At 43.3% G+C, this 24,055-nt stretch overlaps 1 protein-coding gene across 2 annotated transcripts in view; it reads left to right on the top strand.

Moving 5' to 3' along the window:
* Positions 1-24,055, top strand: part of NUP214 (nucleoporin 214) — a 38,951-nt gene that overhangs the window by 4,533 nt on the left and 10,363 nt on the right. Inside the window, exons 8-29 of one of the 2 annotated variants that reach the window (XM_082295075.1) lie at positions 124-230; positions 378-444; positions 965-1,088; positions 2,947-3,108; positions 4,165-4,618; positions 5,904-6,079; positions 6,592-6,683; positions 7,006-7,095; positions 7,435-7,584; positions 7,815-7,973; positions 10,166-10,269; positions 10,791-10,970; positions 11,437-11,522; positions 11,624-11,707; positions 12,029-12,265; positions 12,950-13,114; positions 13,610-13,718; positions 16,985-17,060; positions 17,724-17,832; positions 18,824-18,926; positions 20,470-20,543; positions 22,286-24,037. In XM_082295075.1, the coding sequence (XP_082151201.1) occupies positions 124-230; positions 378-444; positions 965-1,088; positions 2,947-3,108; positions 4,165-4,618; positions 5,904-6,079; positions 6,592-6,683; positions 7,006-7,095; positions 7,435-7,584; positions 7,815-7,973; positions 10,166-10,269; positions 10,791-10,970; positions 11,437-11,522; positions 11,624-11,707; positions 12,029-12,265; positions 12,950-13,114; positions 13,610-13,718; positions 16,985-17,060; positions 17,724-17,832; positions 18,824-18,926; positions 20,470-20,543; positions 22,286-24,037 (4,660 nt within the window). Of the gene's footprint in view, positions 1-123; positions 231-377; positions 445-964; positions 1,089-2,946; positions 3,109-4,164; positions 4,619-5,903; positions 6,080-6,591; positions 6,684-7,005; positions 7,096-7,434; positions 7,585-7,814; positions 7,974-10,165; positions 10,270-10,790; positions 10,971-11,436; positions 11,523-11,623; positions 11,708-12,028; positions 12,275-12,949; positions 13,115-13,609; positions 13,719-16,984; positions 17,061-17,723; positions 17,833-18,823; positions 18,927-20,469; positions 20,544-22,285; positions 24,038-24,055 lie in introns of both variants that reach the window. The other variant, XM_082295074.1, reaches the window with a different exon arrangement.

Raw genomic sequence — 24,055 nt, 5'->3', positions numbered from 1 at the left:
GAGTAACCTGTTCTCTGCTGAGATCAAGTTATGACATTGTTGGTGTGCCCTGATGCTGTCAGATTTAAGGGAGATGGCTTGGTTTCTGCGTGGGAAAATAAGTTATCAATGTTGATCTTACAGAAAAAGGAAGAGAAGCGACCAGAGAAGTTTGTGAATTTCATGGAGCCGTGCTACACGAGCTGCACTGAGAGACAGCATCATTACTTCCTCAATTTTGTTGAGGAATGGTGAGTGGCAGGAGTCATGGCAAGGTCTTTCCCTTGATATGCACGTCTGAATGGTCAGCGCTTCTCCACAGATTGTGTTCCTCCTTTTTGTAGACCTTGCAGTGGACTGTCATGTTAATTTTAACCTGTTTGTGTCCATGCCTACAGGGACCTAGTTCTGGCAGCTTCAGCAGCTTCCACAGAAGTCAGCATTCTTGCCAGGCAGGGGGATCAGGTAATATTTTTATTCCATTTGTGGAATATATTTTGTGTTGCATTTGTGCAAATGTACATTTTCTTTCCCTAAGTATAACCTGTATAAGACCTGGAATATAATGAGATGATGATTTTTTTTAAGACATCCCAAAACTAAACAAGCTTCTAAATTGTACAGAATCTTGAGATAATTCTTAGATGAGCAAGTGATGTGTGTTGTGAACCAAGTACCGGAAGTCTGTTCGTGATGATTCACTTGGCAGTCTCAAAATTTGGTCAAACTCACTATAACAAAGTGATTGATGTGAGGTCATCAGTTGAAGTTAAGCATTAGAAATGTCTGACCTCTGACATGCAATTATACATGAGAAGTCACACACAAATCTGTGAAGGACACTGATCTTTCTGGCATTTGTTAATCTGACAAATGTAAGTAGATACTCTCTAGCTGGTGTTTCAGCTGTTGTAGGCTGGAGTGCTGAAGAAGGCTGGTCACAGGAAAGGAGCAGTCAATATAATAATAATTTTACTTTTTGCAGAACTGGGAATTGTGGGTTTTGGAGGACTCCAGCAGAGCAGAACTTCCTGTGACAGATAAAAGTGATGACACTCTGCCCGTTGGTGTTGCTGTAGATTACACCAGTAACATGCCCATCATGATCAGTAAGTCTTGTTAGTCTTTCTTGTGGAGTAGTCCAAAAATCTCAGTACATTTGATATTTTTGAGGGGCAGCCTTGTGCCCAGAGTTCTGGGACATCATTCTGAAAGGGAGACCAACACACCTCCTGCTGTTTTTATACCAAACCCATAGCACATGGCTTTACTTGTGTGTGAAGATTCAGTGGCAAAGTGTTAAATACAGTTCTTTCCTGGAGCTTTCAGCATCCTGGGGTATGACACCAACAGACATGGCAAACAAAGCTCCTGAGTTACATCTGTGTTCCCCAGAACTGAGATTACAGTGAGTTTAAAGGAGTCGTGTTCTAACACTGGGGATTTCAGGCTGCTTGTGAGGTGTTCTTTATTCTTGTCACTTATGTCCTTTTGCAGAACTGTTTTGTATCAAGTACATTTGCATGGATCTAAAGGAAAAGTGGGTTGGTTTCAAAGCCAGAAACAGCAAAGATCGCTGAGGTGAATGCGTAGGTTTTCATTCTGCATTAAAGCACAGGGTCTTTACTGCCTAAACCCTGCTGTGCTCTACATCTACTCAGCTGCATTATTGCTGTACCTTCTGTGCTGCCTGAAGGCTCTTCAAAGTACCTTGTCAAAGTCTGAAGCTACATCTGAGCTATTGTGTTGTATCTTAGTGAATTCTATGAATTCTTCCTTGAAGCCCAGAGACAGATTGAAATAGAGATGCCTTCAGGCAGGGTGGAAGGTACTGCAGTCAGGAGTTCCTTAGGGGCACAGGAGGGTGCCAGTTAACTGAGAACTTCACCTGAAAGAAAACCTACAGTAGGGAATTGAGGTCAAATTTTGTACTTGAATGCCAAATTGAATTTGAAGCCTTTTCTCTGTTAATCTATACAGTTACTGGATTAAGAAATCTGTCAGGACAGATTTTTTTAAGCCTGTGTTGTGCTGCCTCAGAGTTTTTAGAAAGGTTTTTTGGAGAAGCTTTTTGCTAACACTTTGTCTGTGTTCTGACACGAGTTTGGCTGCATGTTAATTGGCTTTGCAGTTCACAGCAAGTGTAGGTTGCAGAGAAACCTCTTTTGTCCTGGAGCTTGTTCCCATGTGGAAACTGCCCTTCCCTAGCATGCTCTTCTTGAAGAACCAATAATAAAGAAACATGGCCATCCACTGCACTGCCTGACAAACAAAGCACCATGATTATAGCAGATTTTTCCTGCACTCTAGATGTGTTGGTTTGGGGTTTTTTGTTTAATTAAGCACAGTTAAACCTTGACAGAATGTTTTTAGAAATACAGAGAGCGTTCTGGGGCCTTTAACTGTGCTGAGAATTTTTGTACTGAAGCAGACTCACAAAGCAGCTGCATAAAACACAAGTACTTTATATCTGTGGTTCAGATCACAAGAATATTTGTTTGATGTTGGCTTTCTTTAAAGTTAAAAAGCTTCCTATGTAGCAATTCCGTTTTGTAGTTTATGCATATGAATGTTAATGAGGTGGCAGGGCCCAATGGAATGTGGGGATTGCTGAAAGGAATTGAAGGAGGGAGCAGAGTATCAGTGAGGAAAAAGGACCACTTCAAAAATCTGAAAAAGCTTGGCACAGGAATTCACAGGTGAAAATTGGGCTTTGTCATTCAGGAGATGACATTCAATTGCCAAAATAACCCTTTTATGAAACATGAAGTCAGGAAAGGAAAGGAATGCAAAAGGCGAGAGAAAGAGAGCTGAGCATTGACAAAGATGCAAGGGAACAAAGATGCAAATGAAAGCAAGAAGGGAGAAAGAAATGTTGTGTGAAGAAAGTCACATGAAGGTGGCAATTCCAGCAGGAACAGAATAGGAAGCTTTGACTGCAGGACTTACATGTGTGGTCTCTGGCAGGTGATGAGAAAATCCTTGCTCCAGCTCCAGTTCTGATCCTGCTCTCTACGGATGGTGTGCTCTGCCCGTTTTACATGATCAACCAAAACCCAGGGGTCAGGTCACTTATTGTGACCCCAGAGCCTCTGCAGTTGGTGGGGGAGAGAGTTCCAAAGTCAACAGGTAAGTGCTCCAGTGGGTTAGGGAACGCTTGGATCTTTGTCATACTGATCTGTCAGTTCAGTAGTCAGACACACGTGTCACAGAAAACATATTTTTTCTTTATAATGATAGTGGAGAGCAGTTCTTGGGTGTTTTGAGCTCCCAAGACTGTTCTCTGTCTTTTGTGCATCAGTGTGAAATTATCTAGTCCTGTGCATGAAATCACAGAATCATTTAGTTTGGAAAAGGCCTCTAAGATCGAGTCCAGTCTTTAAACCTGTTTGTTTGTGGGATCTCAAGCACTTTGCAGGCTGTGCATTTAGACTTTCCTGTGCAATCAGCCTTTGGAGAATAGGGCCAAAGCAGTTTTAGGAGGCTCTTTGCCCAGCTTTGAGCATGGCCTGCACACTTCAGAGAGGTGATGGTTTTCCTCCATAGTTTTGCCACAGGAGGTCATGATACGAACTAAGGTGTTTGGCTGCAGCAAAATCCTATTTAAACAAAATCCTATTTAAGGCTTTCCTCAGCACTATGAAAATTGTGTTAGCAGGTGAAGAGGAGTAGTTTTGTTTGAGTTATAGATGTGTTGCCCTGTGTAGTGTGATGTAGGCAGGTAAGATGATTATTTTGCTTGTTTTCATGCATGTAGGAATAATTGCAAATGCACCATTTTCTTCCCTGTGCCCAAATTTGCTTCTCCTTCCCCAGCCAGAATGCTGTTGTTTGGCAGCCTGCCTCCCTGCAGTGCTGGCTAATTTGTGTGCCAACTGCCTATTTTATTTGAGATGGCAGGAACCCCATCAAAATCAATGGAGGAAGGTGAAGCCCTTTCACAGGAAACTGCCGACAACATTAACCTGGACAGATTGTTGTAGTGATCATGACTTTGTACAGTTTCTGTATCACTTGCTGGGTTTGGGGACTGCAAGCCCAGCTCTGCCATCTCTCTTCCTCACTGTCCAGTGAGAGAAGCAGTGCTGAGCTGTCCCCATCAACTAGATTTGGCCTTGCAATACCTTCTGCCATTAGTCAGTGCAGCCAAATGAGCGTCCTCCTTTCCCATTTGTCTTTCTGCAGGAAGTACTGCCACAAGTCCGACCACTCCTCCAACTTCTCTAAAGCCTGACACAGTGCCAGGTGTTGCTCCCACTGTGCCCACCTCAAGTCAGCCTCCAGCAGGGAGTGGAGCAGCTCTTTTTTCCTTCATGCCTTCAGCTGCGAAGACTCCTGGCTCCACAGGCAGTGATCCTCCACCGTATTCCTTTGCCACCGATGCCTCCAAGCAAGCCCAGACTCCTGCTCTGACTGGAGCAGCAACATTCTCCTTCTCCTCTGCTTCTTCCAAGGCATCTATGACTCCTGCTTCTGTAGGCACCACAACAGCTACTGCCACCTCCTTTCCATTTGGGTCCATGAACTTTAAACCAGCTGCAGACAGCTCATCTGGGCCATCGCTCTCCACAGCACCTGCTGCACAGAAGTCATCTTTTGCACCTTCAGCTTCTTCAGTCAAAGTGAACCTCAGTGAGAAGTAAATAGATTCAGTAGTGAATGCAGGGGCTGGATACTTGTGAAATTGCTGCAGGCATGGATAATGTATGGTAGTTCTGAAGATGGTCTCTGGCTTTTTGCCCTGACAACTGTTCCCCATGTTCCCAGGAAAGCACTGAGGAAACCCCTCTTTATCCAAGACTGTCTTGGCTGGGAAGACCCTCAGTGCTTCCCGTGCCAGAGGTTGTGTTCATGGGCATGGTACTAGTCAAGGGACAATGCCAAAAATTTAGACTGATAAGTTGCCAGAGACTTAGGGGTTTTTTTTATCTTTGTTTCATAGGCATCAAACAATGATTCTTTGCTTTGGTTTGATGCAAATCATGGCTAAAGACTGCTGGGAAATCCCTTCCATCTGGGACTGGTTTAGTGGGGTGATGACAACACAAGTTTCTCTGTTGAGGGTTCCTTACCCCCAGCTTGGGAGGAAGCTGGAGCCACAGCTGATGGATTGCTTTGCCACTCTGTGTTCGGCAGAGAAGGTGCCAGACCTTTTGGTTCTGTTCTTAAATGGACACTTGCTCACTGAGCACAGGATCTGGAATCTTCAAAGCTTGTTTGCACCAACTGAAAAAAACTAATATTGATTAGAAACTATGCAAAATGGGTTTGAGTGAGTGTTCTCAGATGTCATGTACTCACTCTTCCCTCCAACTCCTGAGACTTACTCTCTATTTTTAGAAAAAGTGGTTTAAAACACAGAGCTGTGGTAATTGGAGCTCCCTTTGAAGGAGAAGAACTTTCATGTAAATGCATCATAAGAAATTTCTGATGGTTCACATGATTATTTTTTAATTAGAAAAATCTTTACTACACCAGGATCTGATGGGAGCTCTTAGGGCTTTTTATATTTTGTGTATAAAGCAAATGATACGCCAGTGAATTGGCTGAATATTTAAATTGGCTGCCTCGAGGAGCTGAGTTTGCAAATGAATAGAAATTCATATTTTCTTGCAGAATTTCTGTTTGAGCTTTACTCTGAGGATGACACTGAAGGGCAGTTCAGATTTGCTGTAGTTGGAACAAAATGATGAAGTGCATTTGAAGCAGGGCTTTTTGCTGGCACTTACCTTTTGCTCCTGGCTGGATCTAAGATGGAAGTCTTCATGGTTCCATGTATTCAGAAATTATCCTGAATGGCTCCTTCCCACTATCTCCAGAAGCTACGCTCGTGCTTTTTGTATCTGGAGCTTGAGTTGTTGCTGATCCCAGGGGATGCTCATTCATTTATTCATTCAGTCATTCTTTTATTCATTCTGTTGCAGGTTCAGTGCTGTAGACACCTCTTCTCCCACGAGCAGCAGTGGTCAATGCACTTCCACGATGTTTTCCTTCTCAACCAGTTCCAAAACTGCTCCTGGAGGTTCTCTGAGCCAGTCCACGCCCATCACAGCCCCTCCTACCACACCACTGAAGACTTCATCTCCTGTGCCTACCACAGGTAGGAGTCTGATCCTGATTGTTGGGAATAATGCATTATAAAAAATGTTCTAGAAGTTGTAGGACACAGTGAGCTTCATTTGGCTTCTTTCTTGCTTTTCCTGCTGTAGAAGCCCTCCTGATTGGCACACCATCGTGATGTGAATCACTTACTCTTCAAACTGAGCAATTTCCCATTTGTGCTCTTTATTCCTCAGAGAACCATATGTGAAATAATTATATTCAGCTGCTTAAGTTCCCCCAGAAGTTCTGGCATTTTCAGTGCTCTGATAATGAATGTTTCTGGGCAGTCACACAAATCAGTGCCTTACCTTCCATCTGCATTGACTAGAGTTCAAAGTAGTCACAGAGAAGTTAGATGGAAGTGAAAAGGCATCTGAGGAAGGTGTGCTCTTGTATTGAGGCCCATAGCACTACTGCTATGATTTGATAGTGGTGATTGTTTCTGATCCCAGCCTGTTTTTCAAGCTTTGTATGAGTTCATAAATTACTGTTGTTCTTACTAAATTCCAGTGGCACGTCCTGCTCAAAATGCTCCTTCAGCTTCGTTGGTACAGAAGACACCCAAAATCACCCCCTCAGCAGCAAAGCCAAGCTCTACTCAGGTAACAGGACTTGACTGGGTTCTTTGGAGGATGAATATTGTGCATGGCCCACAATTTGCTTAGAATTCCTTGGACTGAACTAGTGTTCTTAGGTCAAAGAATTAGCTAACTTTTGACTTTGAAATAGTAGCAAATCTGTGGTTCTAAACCAATGTTCTCTGCATGTCTTTAGAGAGCTGTATTTTGCCCTATGTTGTTATAATCAGTGTCTGAATGGACTTTCTAACATCAGGCCTTATTTGATATTTTAAGTTCCCTGTTGCAATGGATAGATCATTCATATTGATTTTGGCTTTGTCTTTTTTTTTGTTTTTCTCCCCAGGGCAAATCAGCACTCCCCAGCACAGCTTTAGAGAAACAGACCCACCAGTGGAAGGAGTCAGACCCTGTCATAGCAGGAATCAGGGAGGAGGTGAGATTTTCAAGCAGTTTTCTTCATAATGCCACACAGACACTTCAGCTGTGTTCTGATGGTGTCTGTAAGTAGTTTAGGAATGAGAATGGAAATTTTTCCTAAGATAATCAGCCTGGTTTGTAGTTGCTATTTGTGTGTCCTGTTCAGTCATCCTCAGTCACTGTGCTGAGAAGATGGAATATTCTTTCCTGTTAATGTTCAAGAAGAATTTCCTGCTTTGGCTGCAAAGTGCCCGGTGTTTCTGGTGTAACTGAGGCATGATCCAAGAGCTGTGACATTTGTTCCAAACCCTGCTGTGTTTTCAGTGCCTGCCCTTTCTTTGGCTTGACTTTGCAGATTGCACATTTTCAAAAGGAGATGGAGGAGCTGAAGGCCCGGACTTCCAAAGCCTGTTTCCAAGTTGGAACTCCAGAGGAAATGAAGATGTTGCGAACTGAGTCAGATGATCTTCACACCTTCCTCTTGGAAATTAAAGAGACAACAGAGGTGAGCAGAATATCTTCTGTGAACCAGCAGTGACTCTTCCTCACCTGATGTTCCTCCTTAACCTTCTACAGCTGAACTATAGATGGACCACTGGACTCTGCTGCCTGAATGCTGGGGTGGCATTTGCCTGTGTGCTTTCAGGCACATGCTTGCAGAAGCTCTTGTGCTAGGGATGGCAATGGAAAATGTTACTTTGAACCTTGTCCCGTCTGTTCTATTTCTCTTTGCAGTCACTTCATGGAGATATCAGTATTCTGAAGACAACCTTGCTGGAGGGATTTGCAGGGGTAGAAGAGGCTAAAGAACAGAATGAACAGAATCGTAGCTTGGGGTATTTACACTTGCTCTATAAGAAACCTTTGGATCCCAAGAGTGAAGCACAGCTTCAGGTATGAATCATGTCAGCCAGCTTCTGATAGAGAGTTTTAAATAAAATAAAACATAGGCTTGCATGTGCAAGTGCCCAGCATTGTTGTTCTGCCCTAAGTATTTGCTGTTTCAGTATAGTCCAGTAAATGTGTGGTGAGCTTTGTTTTCCATGGGTTTGCAAGAGGTGCTGAAAATCCTCTCCTGAAGCTCCTCTCTGTTGTTGCCGTTTGCAGTGATGATTCAAAACTCCTTCTGAAGGGATGTAGTTCACCTGTGATCCAAGTCTATTCTAATCTTAGAATGTGCCTCTTGACATCCTGTTCCTTCTCAGCCTGTAGTGTTTGCTCAGGGATTTCAGTTCAAAGAATGCTGGGGTTTTTTTCTACACTTTATAGAAGAGTTCTTGGAATTATTTTTATCTTCAGCAAGTGCCTTATGGAACAATTTGATGATTTATTATGACTTACAGAATTGTGTGGTTAATTTCATGGATGGTGGAGCATAAAGCTTAATGATATTTTAAAAGCTGGGACACAAAGGAAAATAACCTGCAGTACATAAGGAGGCTTTCAAAGACAAGAAAGAAAGAAAGTAGGGGTGAAGCACTTTTTATTACAGCTCTGGTGGTGAGGGCTGTTTAACCCTAAGCAAAATAGAGTAAATGTGCCCTTACAAATGATACTTGATCTTTTATACACGGATAAGTTCCCCTCAGGAGGTTTGACTGGCAGGCTTAAGGCATAATTAGATGTCATCTTTGTGGCAGTAGGTATCAAGACCATGCATGCAGTTATTAGAACTCAGCTGACACAAAGTAATTTCTTTTAGGTCTGATCTCTAATCTTCACCTGGATTCTGTTGATTGATTCACAGTCTTAATTGCATGCCTGCTTTGATGTCCAGCATGTCTCTGTGACATTTAAAGCTTGTGCTTGTGACTTCAGAGAGATGATAATCTTGAAGTATGTGTTTCACTGCATAGAGGAAGGACCATGAGGAAAGAATAACACAGTGGGAGAGAAGTGGAAGTGGACTGGAATGAAAGGAGAGAACTTTTGGTTCAACTTTGTGAAAGTTTGCTTTGAGAAAGCTCTGTCTTGACTCTTAAATTTTTCTCAGTCTCCATCATCCCCATTCTCTTGGGTGAGAAAAGCTCCCTTAGTCAGCTTCGTGTCTTAGTTTTCAATGAAGTTTTCAAGACCCTGAGACTTTTCTGATGTGCAGCTGTATAGTTTTGGTATCCAGAGAGTTGCTGCTATATAGGTGCTGGAGAGAGGAAACCTGGGCTTGGCAGTGTTTAGCACTAAGCCCACAGCAGGACTGGATTTGCTTTCAGGTTGGGGATGTCTCAGTAGAATTTTATGCTGTATCTTGAAAGCATTTGCAGTGGAATTCTTCCCAAGCTGTGTTCCTTGGCTGCTTTATTGTATTTAGGTGAACATTGTGTTGAGATGAGCTGAAACCACCTGCAGTTTGCATTTCTGTTTTACATGGTTGGAGTTCAAGCCATGCCATGCCATGGAGTTCAAGCCATGCCAGGCAGGAGGGATCACAGGAATGGGACTGAGCTCTGGGTTTGTTTAGGGAACAGGGCTTGCTGGCTTAGCTGCTGCAGTTGCGCAACTGTGTGGTCATGGATAAGTCACTTTATTCTCTGTCCTTGCTTTTAATTTATTTTTATTTTCCTACCTATAAAAGTCAAATTCATTCCTTGCCTTAATGTGGGAGGTGTGAGCATTTGTGAGTGCTTCCATGAATCACAGTCTGTGAATGCTAATATTCTAGAGTCGTGTGAGTAGCCTGCAAAGCTTTGATCACTTATAATTGTTAGAAGTTTCAATGTTGTAAGATGGGAGCAAATGACTCATGTTCTGGAAGTGGCATTTGAAATAAGGATTGTTTTGTATAATGCCTGATGTTTGTAAAATCCTTTTTGTAAAGACCAGGCAGTGTTTTGCAAATATTATGGACAGTATTATTTTTAGTTGAGAGCTGAGGTAAAAAGTCCAGGCCAAAGCCTGTGTGTGCCCCATTGATTGTTACGTAAATTTTCACCATGTTGGGTTCTGTTGTGCTGGTAAAACTTTCCAGGCAGAAATACGGGCAAGTGCTCTATGGCTTGGACTGAATGAGCCCAAAGATTCTTCCTCTTCTTCAACTGAAACCGAGATTTCTGAAGCGAATTAAAAACTCACTTTATTTTGCATGGCAGGAAATCCGGCGCTTGCACCAGTACGTGAAGTTTGCTGTTCAGGACGTGAATGACGTTCTGGATTTGGAGTGGGATCGACACCTGGAACAGAAGAGAAAGCAGAAGTAAGTAATTGAAACTGGAGTACAGAACTACTGCAAAGAACACATCAGTGAATTGGGAATTAGTCTGTAATCAACAAAGACCTTTTCCTGTTTAACAGTACAATCCTTTTTGAGGGGTCTGGGAGTAATTCTTGGCTCAGACACCTAATGAGAGCCATAGGTTCAAACTCTCTGGCTTCATACATGTTACAAGCTTGTTGTGTCTCTGTGTACAGTGCAAATAGTGCTTATAGAAAAAAACTGTAAGCTTTGTAGAAATTCATTGATGGCAGCTAATGAAACCTCCCTAACAGATAAAACATCTTGAAGCAAATGAGCTAAATGAATAAACTGGCAGCATATTCAAAGGAGAAGTATGTATTTGAGATGAACCGAACTGCTTTGGTGTTCAAACCATACCATGTTTGACCTCCTCAAGTTTCAGTAGCCAGAACCACTAAACCACTGGTGTTTGCTTGCCTGCCTGTGACCCAGATGCACAGAATGGTCCTTATCCCTGTCTCTTGATCTGATCTCTGCAGGCGTCTGATAGTCCCTGAGCGAGAGACTTTGTTCAACGCCCTGGCAAATAACCGGGAAATTATCAACCAGCAGAGGAAGAGACTGAACCACCTGGTGAACAGCCTGCAGCAGCTCCGCCTCTACAACCAGACATCTCAGTGGAGTGTTCCCAGTGATACATCTCTAAACAGTGCTCAAAGGTATGTGAAACATGAATTCCTCCTTCCCTCTTGCCCCCAGCAATGTATGAGGGTGCATCCTCCAGAGAATGATGTTTTGTGGTCATGCTATGGGAAGACAGGATGTCCTAAAAATTATACTAAACCGTGCCCAGGTAATACAGAAGCTTATTGGTTGTGTTCTGGGACACACTGTTTGATGCTTAGCCAAAATTTCCCCTAAAAGTTAAAGGGTTTTATATTAAATGGGATAATAGAGTCTCCAGGCTGAGATACTGCTGGTTGTCTGTCTGACTTCAGAGGAAGAAGTGAATGGCCCTTGAAGTTTCCAAAATAGTTAAAAGATCCATCACACAGTATCTAGAGGAGCCAATTGCTCTCCCAGATATGCCAATGGTTCTAGTGGCTACTTTGGCCCGATTTTGTTCCTGCTTTGGTTGGTTTCTTTCTGCTGATGATGTTTTTTCACTGCTCTGCCTTGTCCCAGTTTTGACAGTGACCTTGAAAGCCTGCGCAACGATTTGATGAAAACTACTTTGAAATCACAGGCCAAACCTCTGCCCAAAGTACCTGGTAATTTATTCTTTTGTCCTGGCATTCACACCATAAATGTGAATTACCTTTTTTTGATTTGCAGTTTGATTATAGACTAATAACTCTCTTCTGTTTTCCAGCTAAGTTATCCCCAGTGAAGCAGGCACAGTTGAGGAATTTTCTAGCCAAGAGGAAAACTCCACCAATTAGGTCTACAGCTCCAGGTAAACCTTTAGTGACCATAGAAGTCTGAAATGCTTTCCAGGAGGGTTACTTACCTGCTGTGGGACTGAGACCTGAAATTAGCTTTTGAGTTCTCAGCCCCTACTTCTCCTTTCCTGTTCCCCCATTGCTCTCAGGAGGACTTGCCTTTAGCTGCTGTCTGGTTGAAGGCTGCCTTTTCAGGCAGTTAAGAAGTCAAATCCTATCAATGCAGGAGTAAAACAAGCCAACAGGCAACCATCCTAAAATAGGGTGCATTTGTCATGGCTGTTACACTGGATGGTTCCCTAACTTAATACTGAATTTTGGTTTTGATGTTGCAGCAAGTTTGTCCCGATCTGCCTTCTTGTCCACGAGATATTATGAAGATTTGGATGAAGTCAGCTCAACATCCTCAGTTTCCCAGTCACTGGAGAATGATGATTCACAAGCAGTGGACCAGGAAGAAGAGGCAGCCCCAGTCCAAGTCCCTCGTCATGCTCCTGTGGTCCGAACTCCCTCAATCCAGCCTGGCTTGATGGCTCAGCCTCCATCCTTTGGGAAACAGCACCTCTCCCTGGGTACTTTGTGTGAGTTGTGTTTGCAGTATCTCTTCTCACTGTGGTCTTGTGGGTAGCTCTGACCGCTGTATCCATTGCCAGTACTTCACGCCCTGGAGGAATGAGATTGCAGGATACAGATTTTGCCAAGTTCTCAGGAGCAGTAACAGAGTGGCTTTGTAACCTCATGAGCTTGAGCTAAAAGCACTAGAACGCCTTGACTCACTGATTGTGTTTTTGTGATAGCCTGGTTCTTTCAGATTGCAGTGACCTAAAATATTGCCCAAAGACTAAGAAACTGGAGTACTACTGCATTTGGTTGATGTGGCCAAGGTTAGGAGTTCTGAGCCCAGCAAGTCTCAGTAAGAACTGCATTTGCATACACTCAGTTTTTCTTGTGCAAGAGAGGTTTCTTTAATCTCTGCAGCCAGAGAGAAAAATAAGGTGTCAGCAGAAGTGTCTGTAACAGCAAGCTGAAAGTCCTCTAATGCACTGAAATGACATCTATTGAGACTTAGTAAATTCCTTGGGATATACCAAAACTGCCAGGGACAGATTGTGTTGATTGTTTGAATGGCTTGCGCATCAGTCCTGTCAGAAGGAAGCTGTGTACTTAGAGGAACTGCAGTTCAGCAAAGGCTTTCAAAGGCTCCCTGTTTTGTAGAGAAACAGTCAACTAATACTTTTGTTAATTTGTTTCTTTAGTGCCTACATCTTCAAACAGAATCATCCCACAAGGGGCAGACAGTACCATGCTTGCAACAAAGACTGTGAAACACGGGGCCCCTGCTCCCACTGTCACTCTTCCAGCACCACAAGCAGCTGCTGCTGCAGCTCTGCAGAGGCAGATGGCTGCTAACCAGTCCCCAGGTAAAAGGATGGCTAATTGCTCAAGTGACCTCTGAACAGCTGAATGTGGCTTTCACAGGGATTTAGTGCTCTCAGAGGGAGGAGATCATCAAACAAAATGTGGTGCACATCTGTAGTTGTTGCACCTCTGAGCTATCCAGTGTCCTTTTGTCTTCCTTTTTCCTGTAAGCTGCCAGTACAAAATACCTGAGAAAGTCCCATTTCCGTTAACTGAAGATGTTACAATGTAGGTAAGAGAGAGTTCATAAGAATAATTACATTTGGTCAGCAATCAACAAAAAATGTACCAACTATATAGATTGCTGCCCACTTTTCTTGTCCTTAATGAAGTCTGACGTTCCAAATGTTTCAGGCCAGGTACACTATATATGTTCTAGAATCTTGGCTGGATCTTTTTGGAATTATTCAGGCCATATGGAATGAAATGAAATGCTTAATATGGAGTTTGTCTTTACATCTTTTTTTTTTTCCTCTGTTTTTTTCTGTTCCTTAAAGCTGTGAGCGCTTCCTTGACTGAATCAACTCTGAAGAACGTTCCTCAGGTGGTGAATGTTCGAGAACTCAAGTCTGGTGCACTGACTCCAGCAGTCTCTGCAGTGATAGGGTGAGTGCTGCCCATCTTTCTGGTGGTCTTTGGTAGCATTTGCACTGGAGTACATCTGCCAGTGGGGAGCAGTAGCAGTGTTTTACTGAGTGTGGCTGTGTAAGACCTAAAGTGGGTGCATTTACAGAAGAGTATTGGGTTTGTGGATTTAAAGAAAGAAAGCTCTTTCCAGGTCATTTAAGGGTTTGCTAATGTCTTGTCCTGAGCAAATGACGAGACCAGTATTAACCTCCTTCTCCATTTGTCTGTGAAATGCATTTATGTGCATCCTCTCCTTTTGGGCTTCAGTGGTTTTACTGCTAGTACAAAATTTGGACCTGATATCTCTCCAATCATTCCCTCTGTTCTACCTCTTTCAGTGAGGGAAGTGAAGCTCTCTGTCACTGACTGTGGTCTGTGACTCTAGGCTGTCCAGATGTTTTCCTTCTACTTTGTCATCCTTTGCAGAGAAAACCTTCTCTGCAGTTATGCCTCTTCTGTCTGTTCCCAGGTTCACCCCCTGAGGGAGGGAGAACTGTGCTCTTGCTTTTCTGGAAATTTGTCTCAAATGTTTTGACATCAGAATTTTGACTGAAGGGTTGGGTGTCACTAGGGGTCAGTCACTTTGGAACACTACCAAGCTGCAAGGCTCTTCCTCATGAGTAAACTATGAATGTTGACTTCTGGTATTTAACCTTGAATTTGTTACCATTTCTTGTGAATTAGCTCTAACACTTGGCATCCCTACTCTGCATCCTGCAGACAACAGCCAGCTCAGCTCATTCCAGACATTTCTGTCTTATCACCAGGCTCTGTCACCAGCCTAGGACTAGGCCTTTTCCCTGTTGTAATGACCTTGAAACTGTCTTTTCGTGAAGTTTCTGCTGTTGCTTAAGACCAGGGCAGTGCATGGCCAGTTCTGGGCTGGGAAGACAAGGGCACTACTGAAAAGTTTGTGCAAAGTTGGGCTTACTGCATGAAGAGGGATAAATTCACCGTGTACCTCTGATTATAAGTTCATATGGAGTTGGAAATGCTTTATCCATATAACTGTGAGCTGTTCATGCAGCTCCTGGAACAACTGCTGTTGTTGCATCACGACTGGCTTTCACACATTTGTGTGTACTCTTCACTGTCAAAGAAAAAAGGTGAAATTCCTTTGATGCAGCTTTTCAAAAAGGGAGCAGTCTCACAGTAGTGGTACTCAACTGCTCACCTTGACATTTACTTCATGGTTTCTTTTGCATTTTAATTGTGGAACGATTGTGCCCGTTTTGCTATTTTATTTCTTCTTAAAAGTGACAAACGGGGATGGGGAGGGGAATTGCTACATCTTTTGAAAGTCAAATTTGTGGACAGCTCTACGTGGGAATTTTTTGGCTAAAAGTAATCTTGTGACCAGGAAGAGTTTTCTACCCTCAGTTTCATCAGAACTATGATGAAAAAAGTAGAAAGTACTGGCTGTGCATGGAGAAGGTTGTGAGTGAGCAATATGTAATGAGATTGGTTTTCACTTGAACTGTAGTTAAAGACCTGTCTTACTTTCAAGTAGTTTTAGACTGGCAGTATTGATTGATCTCTCTAATTTATAGAGCACCAGCTAGCTTGATATCTTGGAGGCTTTCTTGTGCCTTACTTTATAGCTGACCTCATAAAAATGTACTTTCTAAAAATTCTACCCAAATGAACCATGCTTGCCAGTCAGATTCAGCACTAAAATGAAGAGCATTCACCCAGCAAAGTTAATTCACCAGTTTTTGCTACTTCAGACATCCTGGCTCCCTTTTGCTGCCACAGCACACTCTTCGGTTGTTAAGCAGGAATGATTTTTCAGTTGTTACCAGTTGTTCAATGGCCTGTGACTGGGTGTGTTGGTGGTCCCAGTCTACCAACTAATACATAGGGTTGTTTTTTTTTTCACTGAAAACTTTCTCCACAACTGAAGTCAAACCCAGTATTTTCACAGCACTGTCAAGTGATGTTGAGATCAAGTCCCACCCTCTCATGAATTTCACAGACTTCTTGTTGTTTTCTTTGTTCGGTATAAACTTGAAATCTACAGCAGTACCATCCCAACACCAACTTTTTCCAGTGTTAATCTTGAAGTTTTCATTGTTTGCTGTACTTCTGCTTTGGGCAGAGGGCAGATCCAGGCCATGCAATGTAGAGAGGGAGTACTCCTTGCTAGAAGGAAGGAAGGACTTTCTAGTAAAGCAAAGCTGTTTAAGGCACAAAGCCTTATGCAAGACCAAATGGCCATGCAAAATGTTGCATGTATGTATCCTCTTCCTTTGGAATATGGTAGACAATTGCTGTGAATTGGCCTGCAGTTGGCCAAACAGTAAATGCAGTTTGGGAATCCTCATGCTTTAGCAGGCAGGCAACTTTGGATGCCCAAATTTGGTCACAGTCTGGGATTTGCAGCCTCAGCCAGAGATTGTTATTGCCTTAGGGAACTTCCTGTCTCTGTCAAGATGGAGAGCACCTGCCTGGGTAAGAAAGTTGGGCTTTGCCACCAGGAGAATGCAATCACGGTTGAATTTAAGCTTCTGAAATCTTCTGGTATTGTCCAGTGAAGCTTCTCAACCTGGTGGGCCACAGACTTGAGGAGATGCTAAAACTGGTTGGCTGTTCCCAAGTGGCAGTGATTTGGTGTGTTAATGCCCCACAGTGCCAAGGGCAGATGCTGCACCCCATGAGATGCTGCCATTCTGCAGCAATTGTCTGGGGGTTTTTATTTCATGGTCAAAAATACCAAACCTATAATGTAGAATACAGGTTAATTTTATCATAGTTCGTGCCATGACTTTGTCAATGTTTATAGTACACTTCAAAGACAGGAAATGCTCCCTCTACCCCCTCCCAACTTTGTCTCCTTACTCAGCATTTCTAAGCATTGCATGTACATGTCTGGACTCCACATTATAAAGGAAGCTGCTTAAATTTGTTATCCACTAGGCATAAAATTGTAATCCCCTTACCTGCTGATTTTTCATCAGCTCCCTGTAAAATAGAAAGCCCTGACTCTCTTCAGAGACAAGAGTGTCTAGAGAAGACTTGATCGTTTAAGTCTAGAGGTTTAAACACATTTACAGACTTCCTTTGTTAAGTGTGGCTGATTCATTTAAGAGGTTTATTCTCTAATCAGATTTGTTCCTTTGGAGTTGTGTGTGGAATCTTTAATAGCGGCTGTTGTTCAAGGCTTCTGGAAGCTGCGCTTTTTGAGAGGAGAGGAAATCCTCTTTCAGACTAGTTATTCATATCATTGTTTAATTTTTCTTTTTAAGATCATCTGTGCCTCACTCTGCAGCCCAGGCAGTCCATCAAGTTTTGGCAACTGTTGCTACAAATCAAGCTAAACAGGTATCTTGATATAGAACCCTTTCCTTGTGGAACACTCTACCTGGGCATGTTCAGCAGAGTTTGGGGGTTTAATTTTCATAGCTTGGCCTCCATTGTTGACAAACCATTTCTGTATCTGTGACCTCAGCAGTGTGATGCTAGACATATCTATGTTATGTCTTGCCTTTTCTCACTTCTGGAGACATGCAGCTTTCTAATGGCCCCAGGCTTGCTGCAGTGAGGGTTGCAGCTAAGAGCAAAGGAAGCTGTATTAGGTAGATACAGCTAAATTTCACACTAAAAGAATAAAAGTGATAGGCAATCAAGGAAAAGAGTTCTTTAGTTACCCTGTTATTCTACTGAAAACATTGCTTAATGGTTGACAAGCTGCTGGGTTTTATATGTGTGCTTCACAAAAACAATGCAGCAGTCTTTGTTCTCTGGAATCATTGAGCTGCTGCCCGTGGAGTCTTGCTGACCTGTTGAAAAGGTTGAGGACTGACCCTATATTTAAGTGTCAAGACATAATGAGCCCAAGATTGCAGATCTCTTCTGAGTGCTTCGACCACCTACCTCTATTTTATTCTTAAGTCACTGCATGACATTAATAATACCAATCCAATGTCAGAAGGCCCTTTGTTAATGGACAGACTGCACTGACCTGAAGTGGTGCTGTGTTTTTAGACACCTCTGACAAGCTCGATGAAGGGCCAGACTCCACCTTCCTCTGTGTGTGCACCCTCTCCTATGGCATCCACAGCTGGTCCAACATCGTCTGGCAACAAGGTCTCAGGTAAGTTGTCTTTAGTGGAGATGGAAATACAGCCTGGATGTCTCTTGCCACGTGTCAGGGTGCACAGTCAGAGAATGAGGATACTGAGGAAAAAAGATTTGCCTCCACTGAGAGGTTGCTGTACCAGTCTTGAGGGGGAGAATTTGAAAAGCGAAGGTACAGAAGTGCAGGAGAGTTGTTTTCTGTACTCTCTGTGTTCCTTCTGTTACTGCATCTAGAATTCAGTGACACAATTCCTTGTTCAGAGTGGACTCAGGACTTGTAACTCTTATCAGGAAATGCTGAAAGCACATCTTCCACAAGGCTACTGCGATTTGACAGCAAATTAAAAGCAGCTCTTTTGTTTTTAAAACATGAAAAGTGTGCTGGTTTTAAACATTTTAAATGTGCTGATTTGATTTCTAGGCACACAGCATTATAGAATACCTGAACAAGCTTGAAGTGAACTGAGTCCTGTGCAGGATCTATTGAGCATTGAGCTGTAGGACCAACTTCAGAGCCAGTTCAGACACAGTGATCAGTCTCATAGAGCTGGGAAGTTTCTAAAGAAAGGAATGCTCAGTTTACAACTTAACAGGGAAAGAGAAAACATTAGGGGAAGGAAGCAATTGATTTTTAATGTGTATTAGATAATAATGCTTGCATTGGACATGGTTTTATAAGCCTCTTGCATAAATGTCTGAAATCCATCTCTGTTGGTCTTTTGCCTTTAATCCGTGCATGTAGGTTGCCTCTTAGCCAGGGGTAAGAAGCAGTAAAAATAGCTAGGAATTATATTTGACTTGCCAAATGCTTCTTAAATTTTGGTTTATTGAAGATGGCAGCTCCTGAATTTGATAGCACTTCCTTTTCATTTGAAATTTATTAAATTACAGACTGTGTGCAAGCTAATCCCTCCTTTTCTGATAAATGGATGACAGCATGCTTTGGGTTTTTTTTTTTGTAGATATCTTTTAAAAGCATATTTATTTGTTGTTCTTGTAACTTACAGGACAAGGGACAGTAAAAACAGTTACAGCTGTTTCTTCTACTGTGACATCAGTACAAGCAACAACTTCACAGCCTAACAAAGCGTTCTCGTTTTCTTCTGCGGGGTCTGTATGAACATTAAGATTTCTTTGTAGTTGACATTAAATATGAGTATTGGCTGTCACAGCAGGTGTTGCCTACAGGCTGTGCAATACTGTAAAATGGCACCTGCAGATGTTAGACTGGGAGGGCAGGGGTTGTACCAGAGTCCTTTGAAGACCTTGTTTGTGGAAGCCTGAGTGAGGTCTGAAGGTCTGTGAGGCTTTGACACAATATCATGTTGCTTTGAGATAACTAATCAAGAGTAAAGGATGGCTGGCTTGCTTTTGGGGTTTATTTACAGTGGACTGTTGGAACAAGTTCCCAGTTATGACTTGAAATATGTCCTGATGGTTACACTCCCTGAATACTTTAATACAGCAGAACAAATTTTGTGTTTTGGCTTGAAAAGTAATCAGTTCATGAAGGTGACAAGAGGGGCCCCAAGCCATCTGGTGATATCTGTTACGTAACAATAACACAAAGCAAGGCACATGTTATGAACATACAGTTACTCTGAAATCTCTCTTATGGAATGTTATTTCAGGGATGGCAAAAATAATTATTTGATTATATCTTATGTTTAGGGGAGAGGGATAATACCTTAGGAATGATTGTTTGAAATTCTGCATGTTTACTGCTCTAACACTCAAGTGAATTTCTCTATGAAGTGGCAACATTAAGAATTTCAGAACACACGCACTTTCAAATGGCTGGTTTCTTTCAGTCTTACCCATTTCTCTGCACGTTTGTTAAGTGGATGCTACCCAAATGCCTTGCTGGGCTCTTCAGAGGGCTAAAAGAGTCCTTTTGAGTGATGGAAATTCAGATTCAAAAAGCAAACAACCCTGCCTTTGTCCCATGTGCAGTGCCTCAGTGTGTAAACCATATGCTAAATACAGTGCTGTTGTCAGTGATGTCTTAGTCCCATGGCCTGACTTCTGTATCAGCAGCTGGTCTTTGAGAATCAGAGAAAGCTTAAAAAGCCCCAGGGAATGAAGATCTCTGCAAGACTCATAATGAGAGATCATAGTACTTTTGCAAGACAAAATATTTTTCGTGTAAAATAGTAATAATAACTTTTCATTTTTGTCTTCCTGTGAGTGATCTCCTTTTTGGTGGATGGTAGTATTCAGTTATTCCCTTCTGCACATGCACTGACTCTTCCCTTTTAGGCCTTTTAAACTCTAGTTGCCCCTGTGGTTTTTCCTCTCACCAGTCTCCCCAAGTCCATCAGGTTTTGGTGCATGGTGTTCAGTGATAGAGCTGCATGGGGAAGAAATACACAGCAGAAAGGAAAGAACATGGGAGGATAAGGGGTGGTCAAAAGAACTTTGAGCTCTGACTCTCTTTAACCCTCTAGAAGCCTTTTCAGAGAGGAAACAAATGGAGCACTGTGTGTCTATGTGTGTGTGTGTGCGCTTCTCTCTTCCTGTTTAGTCCTTGGAGAAACTGCCTGTGTGCCTGGCTTTGTGCAAGTCTGAGTCTCAGAGCTGTGCTCATCATATGGTTGGAAGTTTCAACACTTTGAGCTAAGTCATTCTTTCCCTTTCTCCTCTTTCCTCCTAGGTCTGTATTTAATTTTAGTGGTGTCACATCAGCTGCTTCATCACAGACACTGCCCAGCCTTGCTCCCTCACAAGGTTAGTTTGGGAGAGGGTGCAAACAGCATCTCTTCCCTTCTGAGAGAATGTTTACTCTTCCTAATTTGTGTGGTTCTTGTTCTGTGTTGCAGTTTTATTACTAAAATTGCAGTAACATTTCATACATATGCTGGGTTCTGCCCTGTAATACACAGAAATCTGGGCCACCCACCTTTCAATTAAGAGTAAGCAAAATATTTGTTGCCAGGAACATTTCGTTTATTTAGAGGGTAACATCTGTAGTCATTTTCTCTGCTGTCTTTAATCTGTAGATTTAAAGTTGCTGAGGTGGACTGACACAGAACTGTCATCCAGTGAGTATTTAGTAATCAGAGGGAAATGCTTGGAATGGCTTTGTGTTGCTTCTAAAATTGAAGTGACAATAGTGGCTGCCTTTCCATGTCATAGGTAGATCCTATTTGCCCAGTCTGGTAAGAAGGAACTGATAAAATCTGCTTTGTAATAGTTTCGAAGCTTTCTGCCTTTAATTTCAGTCTTGCAGATGAGGTCATATTGTCAAAAATTTGCTCCCAGTGTTATTGGTTCCTCTGATAAAAGTTATCACCTCTTCATACAAATCTTGGCTTGTTTCTATCCTTAGACCACCACAGCCACGTTAATGCTACTGATACTCTTGTTGTTAAGCAGAGAGAATGAACTGGGTTTAAAATTTGAAGATTAACATAAAAGCTTAGGTAAATAACACAGATAAAGCAGGAGTGGGAGGTGCAGGAGACAGACTTGTAAACCACAGCACTGTGTGAGGGCAGGTACTTCCCACTGCTCTGTGAACTGGTAGGAGCACCCTTGTAACTGGTGGTGGAAGAACTACAGAATGTAATTTCAGGGCCTCAGGAGGAAAAAAAAAACTGCATTATTGAGTGTCAGTTACTTAATATAGGGGAAAACATAAGGATAATATCAGCTCTGCTAAGAAGATTTTGCTCTTTGTTGTTTGATCTCCATGCAGATTTCTTATATTTTGCCCAAACACCAATGTGGTGTTTTCAAGTCAGAATTTGTGTTTGGTGCTCAGAAATGAAATGATAGTACATTAAATAAAACTAGCCCAGGCTCCCTTAAAACTTCAACAGTTTCCCACTGTTGTACAGAGTTTATGTTAGAAGTGGAGCTGCTTTGGCAATTACATTTGAGAGTTTTTCTCTAGTTTTTCAAAGCTGAAAACAGGCTGTATAGAAGCTGGTTGGTGGTCTATAAATAGCTGAATTTGTGAAGAAAGATTTGATTTTGTAGAAGACTTCAAGTGCCAGAAAGTATTTTTATGACCTAAGCTGTTCTGAGCCATTGGTTTAAAAGCAAAGTGCTGTAGTAAATGTCAGGAATTTTTTACCTGAACCAAGTAAGAAGGGGTGAAAGTGATGTCAATAGAAAATTATCTGTAATAACCAGGTCTTTTATGTTTTTATCAAACTGCTGAAAAAGAAATAGGAGCCAAAGGCTAGAGTTGTCTCTCCTTAAAGAGAAGGATGCTTAAGTGGAGGCTATGATGTGACAGTAACAGTGTTTGTTGCTGCCACCCTGGCCATAAAGGCTTCAGGTGTCACTGTTGTGTCCTGAATGGATGTGAAGGTTGCAGTCACCTGGTGGACAGAGGCTTTATAGCTTTGAGGCAAGAGCACTGACAGTCTGTGAAGCACTAAACCAGACCATTATTCTAAGAATGATAAATGAGCTTTGCATACCCTAACTTGATTTCTTACCTCTGTCTCTCTCACTGACAGCCCCTGCAAAAGAGTCTGCCCAGCCAGATTCATTTCTGTTTGCTGGGAGTTCCAAACTTGGAACAATTCCCGAGGCCTCCTTTGCTTTTGGGTCCCACAAGTCAGCAGGTGCTCCAGGTGGTGTAGTAGGAGGTAGCTCCTCAGCAGATGGCACCCAGTCAAACAAAGCTGCTGCAACATCTTCTGCTCCCCCCACAACCTCTGGCAAGTTGGATATTACTCCATCCAAACCAGGAGATCACTTGTTTCAGGGCAGTCTAGCTGGGGAAACTCTTGGGAGCTTCTCAGGACTACGGGTTGGTCAAGTAGATGATAATGCCAAGACCACCACTAAAGCACCATCTACCAGTGTTGCAGGAACACAGTCAACTAAAGTGTCTACGATACCTTCTGGGTTTAATTTTGCTGCTCCCCTGGCATTAGGAAAAGCTGGAGAAGCTGCTTCAACGTCAGTCACGTCAGCTGGCACAGCATCCCTGTCCATCAGCACTAGTGCCACAGGCAGTCTCTTTGGCAATGTCCAGTTAACCAACACAGGGTCTTCTGGGATGTTTAATCTTGGAGGTTCTGGTGGCAACAAACCTGCCTTTTCATTTGGTATTCAGCAAGCAAACAGTATGAGCACATCCACCTCTACCCCTTCTACTCTCCCTGCTTCAACGTCCCTCTCATTTGGAGGTTTCTCAAGTTCATCACAAACTGCTGTCCCTGCTGCAACTTCCAGTAAGTCTGCAGGGGATGCCAAATTACCACCTGGGTCAGAAAAACCATCTGAAAATGAAGCCGTAGCAGCTGGGTCTTCACCTCCAGTGCCACAGCCTCAGGCACAGCTCTCAGAGCCCCTTAAAGAACCCACCTTACCCCAGGCCACAGCCGGGGACTCTGTCCCAGAGGGCTCTGGGACCACAGTGGCACCACCTCCCCCTGACCCCGTGGCTGCTCCCACCTCCACCAGCGATCTGAAGGCCCTGGTGCCTCCTGCTGTCTCTGCAGCCACCCCACCAGATCAGAATGTCTCAGCAACAACCTCCACAGCAAGTGTTGCCTCTGCTGCAGAAGCCACAAGTGCTCTGGCTGCTACCTCTGATGTTACTACAGGTGTGCAGAGTCCAGCTGTTGGTGCCTCTGTATTTCCTCCCACTTCTGCAGGCTCCTCGGTGTTCTCTCAGCCACCAAGTTCCAGCTCTTCTGGCTCAGCATTTACCCAGCCTGCTGGGGAAACAGCTGCCACTCCTTCCACACCACCTGTTTTTGGACAGCTCCCAGCAGGTACCACAGCATCCTCTCCATTCGGGCAGCTCACCACCAGCACTCTGTCCACAGCCACTGCCACCACCCAGGCTGCCACCTCAGCCTTTGGTACTTCTGCTTTTGGCACCACCACGACAGGGGGCTTTGGCCAGCCAGCCTTTGGACAAGCACCAATCTTTGGGCAACCTGCAAGCAGTTCTTCAAGTGGCTTTACCTTCAGCCACTCTGGGTTTGGGACAATGCCAGCCTTTGGCCAGCCAGCAGCTTCCACAGTAGCCTCAAGCAGTGGGAATGTTTTTGGAGCCCCAGCCAGCACCAACAGCGCCAGCTCCTTCTCCTTCGGCCAGCCAGCCAGCACGGGCGGGGTGCTCTTTGGGCAGAGCAGCCCTCCTGTGTTTGGGCAGAGCACTGGCTTTGGGCAAGGGGCATCTGTGTTCGGTGGCACCGCCGCTGTCACCACCACCACGTCCTCTGCTGGGTTCAGCTTCTGCCAGGCCTCAGGTAAGAGCAGGGCGCTGT

Source organism: Coloeus monedula (genome assembly GCF_965178545.1).
Source record: "Coloeus monedula genome assembly, chromosome: 21".
Classification (NCBI taxonomy): Eukaryota; Metazoa; Chordata; class Aves; order Passeriformes; family Corvidae; genus Coloeus; species Coloeus monedula.
Note: the sequence above shows the minus strand (reverse complement) of the source record. Positions and strands in the feature narration are given on the sequence as shown.